The 2,946-nt window shown below is 24.5% G+C and overlaps 4 protein-coding genes across 4 annotated transcripts in view, besides 4 other annotated features; 2 read left to right on the top strand and 2 right to left on the bottom strand.

Moving 5' to 3' along the window:
- EDI_222040 (uncharacterized protein) overlaps window positions 1–6 on the top strand; it is a gene marked incomplete at both ends in the record, with an annotated part of 816 nt that extends 810 nt beyond the window's left edge. Inside the window, one exon of the mRNA XM_001733393.1 lies at window positions 1–6. This exon is cut by the window's left edge and continues 810 nt beyond it. Coding sequence (XP_001733445.1) covers window positions 1–6 — 6 coding nt within the window.
- Window positions 5–108: a microsatellite.
- Window positions 109–494: 386 nt separating this feature from the next.
- Window positions 495–1,064, top strand: EDI_222030 (uncharacterized protein; the record flags this gene model as incomplete). The annotated part of the gene is made up of 1 exon (XM_001738790.1): window positions 495–1,064. One exon carries the CDS (start codon window positions 495–497, stop codon window positions 1,062–1,064), a length of 570 nt encoding a protein of 189 aa, XP_001738842.1.
- Window positions 1,065–1,180: 116 nt separating this feature from the next.
- Window positions 1,181–1,286: a sequence feature (AT_rich).
- Window positions 1,287–1,352: 66 nt separating this feature from the next.
- On the bottom strand, window positions 1,353–2,156 carry EDI_222020 (uncharacterized protein; the record flags this gene model as incomplete). The annotated part of the gene is made up of 3 exons (XM_001738789.1): window positions 1,353–1,949; window positions 1,979–1,995; window positions 2,042–2,156. The coding sequence occupies 3 exons, from the start codon at window positions 2,154–2,156 to the stop codon at window positions 1,353–1,355; spliced, it is 729 nt and encodes a 242-aa protein (XP_001738841.1).
- Window positions 1,700–1,720: a sequence feature (AT_rich).
- A 145-nt stretch (window positions 2,157–2,301) lies between the features above and the next one.
- Window positions 2,302–2,375: a sequence feature (AT_rich).
- A 58-nt stretch (window positions 2,376–2,433) lies between these two features.
- On the bottom strand, window positions 2,434–2,946 carry EDI_222010 (starch branching enzyme II, putative; the record flags this gene model as incomplete). Its single annotated transcript, XM_001738788.1, has 1 exon — window positions 2,434–2,946. One exon carries the CDS (start codon window positions 2,944–2,946, stop codon window positions 2,434–2,436), a length of 513 nt encoding a protein of 170 aa, XP_001738840.1.

The raw sequence follows: 2,946 nt of genomic DNA, 5'->3' as shown, positions 1-2,946 counted from the left end.
TCTTAAAATAACTAAAAAATGAAAGACAGGAGAAAAGATGAAAATGAAATAAAAATAGAAAGAAATTCTAAAAAAAGAATAAGGGAACAAATAAGTTTTTAAATAAAATAGGATTTAATTTCCTGTTTGTTTTACTGAAAAGAATGAAGTTTGGAACAAGAATTTATTTTATAAGAATGAGGCAAGCATCTTCTTAATGTTAAATAAAAATTATTCTTCTTTGAAAGAATAGATCATAATAAGTTAGTTATTTGTGTATACAAAGTATGAAAGTAATTCTTATAAAGAAAGATAAAAAAGTACAAAAACGTCAAAAAAAAAAACTTGGATTGATTATCATTCCAGAAAAACATGGTCAATACGAAAAAAAAATAAAGAACTACGTTCTATTTTTATAAAAATGAAAAGAAGTTTTTTTGAAAATAGATACCCCTGATATATAAAAAACACAGTTATATTTAAATTAGAACAATAATCTTTTTAATTATCAGTCTATGTCAACTGTATATCGTGAGATGAGAAATTACCAAGTATACCAACAAGCTCTTTTTCTTGGAATTTTAAACCAATCTAGTTCTATGATTATTCAAAAACCAATTAAAAAAGCTATTGTTACTCAACAACTTGTAACAGTAAGTTCATTAAAATTCTCAGCAGATGATCAAATTGCAATTAGTGACTTAATTGAACGTAGATGTAAAGAAATGATGAAGTTAGATCTTTCTAATGGATTAAGAGAAAAAACAGCTATTAGAAGGTATGAAACAAATAAAGTTACAGAAGTTCTTCATCTTTTAAGTGATATTCTAAATGAGTTTGGGTTTACATTTAGAACAAGTAAGACCACTGGAAAAAATAAATCTGCTATAGCAGAGACTGTTAATGTTATGTATTTTAAAGGACGTAAAGCTTATTCTAGACAACAAATAACTCAAATCGGAATGAAAATTAATCAATATTTATATGAAAAATGTGCTGAAGGTGATGGAAATACTATTATTGAAAGAAATGATCCAATAATACATGAATTATTAGTAGGAAAAATTCCAATTACTGTCAGTTAAAAACTATGTTTATAATTCAACATTTATTTTTTTGTTATTCTGTCTTTATAATTTTGTTAATAATAAACTTAGTCTAATATATTAAAAAAGTGGATATATTATTTGTCATGATTATCATAAATAAATATTTCATTGTTATTCTTTGTTTTTTAAATATGATTATTTTTTTAGATAATATTATGTTATATATAACAATTATAAAAAATAAAAAAAAGAAATTATGAGGAAAAATAATCATTATAAATGATGTGTAAAATTTTTAGAATATATGTGAGGTGATAATATTTGTCAAGCATAAGTCATTGCAATAAGTTTAAAATCATTTTTTCTTAGAAAGAGTGTATTATTTGAACCAATTCTTTCAACAAGATTAATACAAAGTGTTTGTCCAATTCTTTCTAACTGAGAGGAAGTAAATGTTTCACCATCCTTTTGAATACTAGTAATAGTATCAACTTTTAAAGATTTATTTCTTCCACTAGTTTCAAAAAAGGTAATACAATAACCTAATTCTATGAGTAAGTCAACTACAAAGTTAATAGACTCTTTATAACTATTTTTCTTTTTTCTGTATAAGGCTGATTGTTGAGGTATTTTATGTTCCAAATCCAATTCAGCTAAATCAGATGTTCTTCTTTTTATTAATTTATTTAAATCAATAACGTCTTCAGAAGTAAAGGATATTGTATTTATTTTCAAAAATGGTAATGTTAACTTTGAGCGTTTAGATGTAATTTTAATCTCTATATCAGCATGTCTATTAATTAGTGCAATACATAATGCACGTACTTTAGATTGATAATTTCTTTGTTCAATGTATGTTTTCTTATCCATCAAGAAAAATACCTTTCTTTTTAGTAGTTTCTTTTCAAAAAAAAATATGCTCTGGATATTTTATTTTTTCACTTCTTTACTGTGACCTCAATTATTTCTTGTTATTATATATTTATAAGACAAAGCGATGTTATTGTAATAACTACTGATATGATTAAAATTACGACTCTTTGCTGCGTTAATAATTCTTTTTGTTCCATTTTTCTTTTTCTTTTCTGTTTTTAGAAAAATGTTCCCTTTTTGTTGTGTTAAAAACATAATCACAAAAAAAGAATACCAACAGTGTTAGTTCCCAAATCCATTAAATTGAAATTACCTATTTAAAAACTATATATAGGTTTTTTCGACTATCCATAATCTGATTATGGTATTATAACTCTAATTTTTATAACCCGTTATCAACTAATTTTCAAATAAAAATAACTTCTTATTTATTATTAAATAAGTTAAATGAATAAACATTATTTTATTATTTTTCTTTTGGTACGTCATATTTGTGTAAAAAAACTCAAAAGAATTCTCAGACTTGAATGAATTAATTTATTTTTGTTAAAACAATAGCAACTCTGCAAGGAATATAAATTTGAATTTGATTTGGTAATCCATCACATTCAATTGGTTGAGAGATGTATTCTTGAGAAGTAATTCTATCATATCCTCCAAACTCTGAAGAGTCTGAGTTTAATATGATTTTATATGTTCCTGGTTCTTTTACTCCAATTCCATATCCAGTAAAACTCTTTTCATAATGGAAATTAAAAATTCCAATAACTGCTCCTCTTTGGAATGCTAAAACATGATCACCTTCATTATGTTTTGAGATATAAGCATTTGGTTTATTTAACCATGGATATTGATCTTCTAAATGAAGCATTTCTCTTTCAAAAGCCAATAAAAATTTATATCTTAATAAATGGTCTTCAACCAAATTATATTGTCTTCTACAATAATGGAATGAATCACCATTTCCTTCTCTTGGGAAATCAAGCCATTCTGGATGTCCAAATTCATTTCCCATAAATGTTAAATATCCTTCTCCTCCTAACAT

This window comes from Entamoeba dispar, genomic scaffold (assembly GCF_000209125.1).
Source record: "Entamoeba dispar SAW760 scf_1105229461691 genomic scaffold, whole genome shotgun sequence".
Classification (NCBI taxonomy): Eukaryota; Evosea; order Mastigamoebida; family Endamoebidae; genus Entamoeba; species Entamoeba dispar.
The sequence above is the reverse complement of the archived record's forward strand: the minus strand, read 5'-3'. Positions and strand labels throughout refer to the sequence as shown.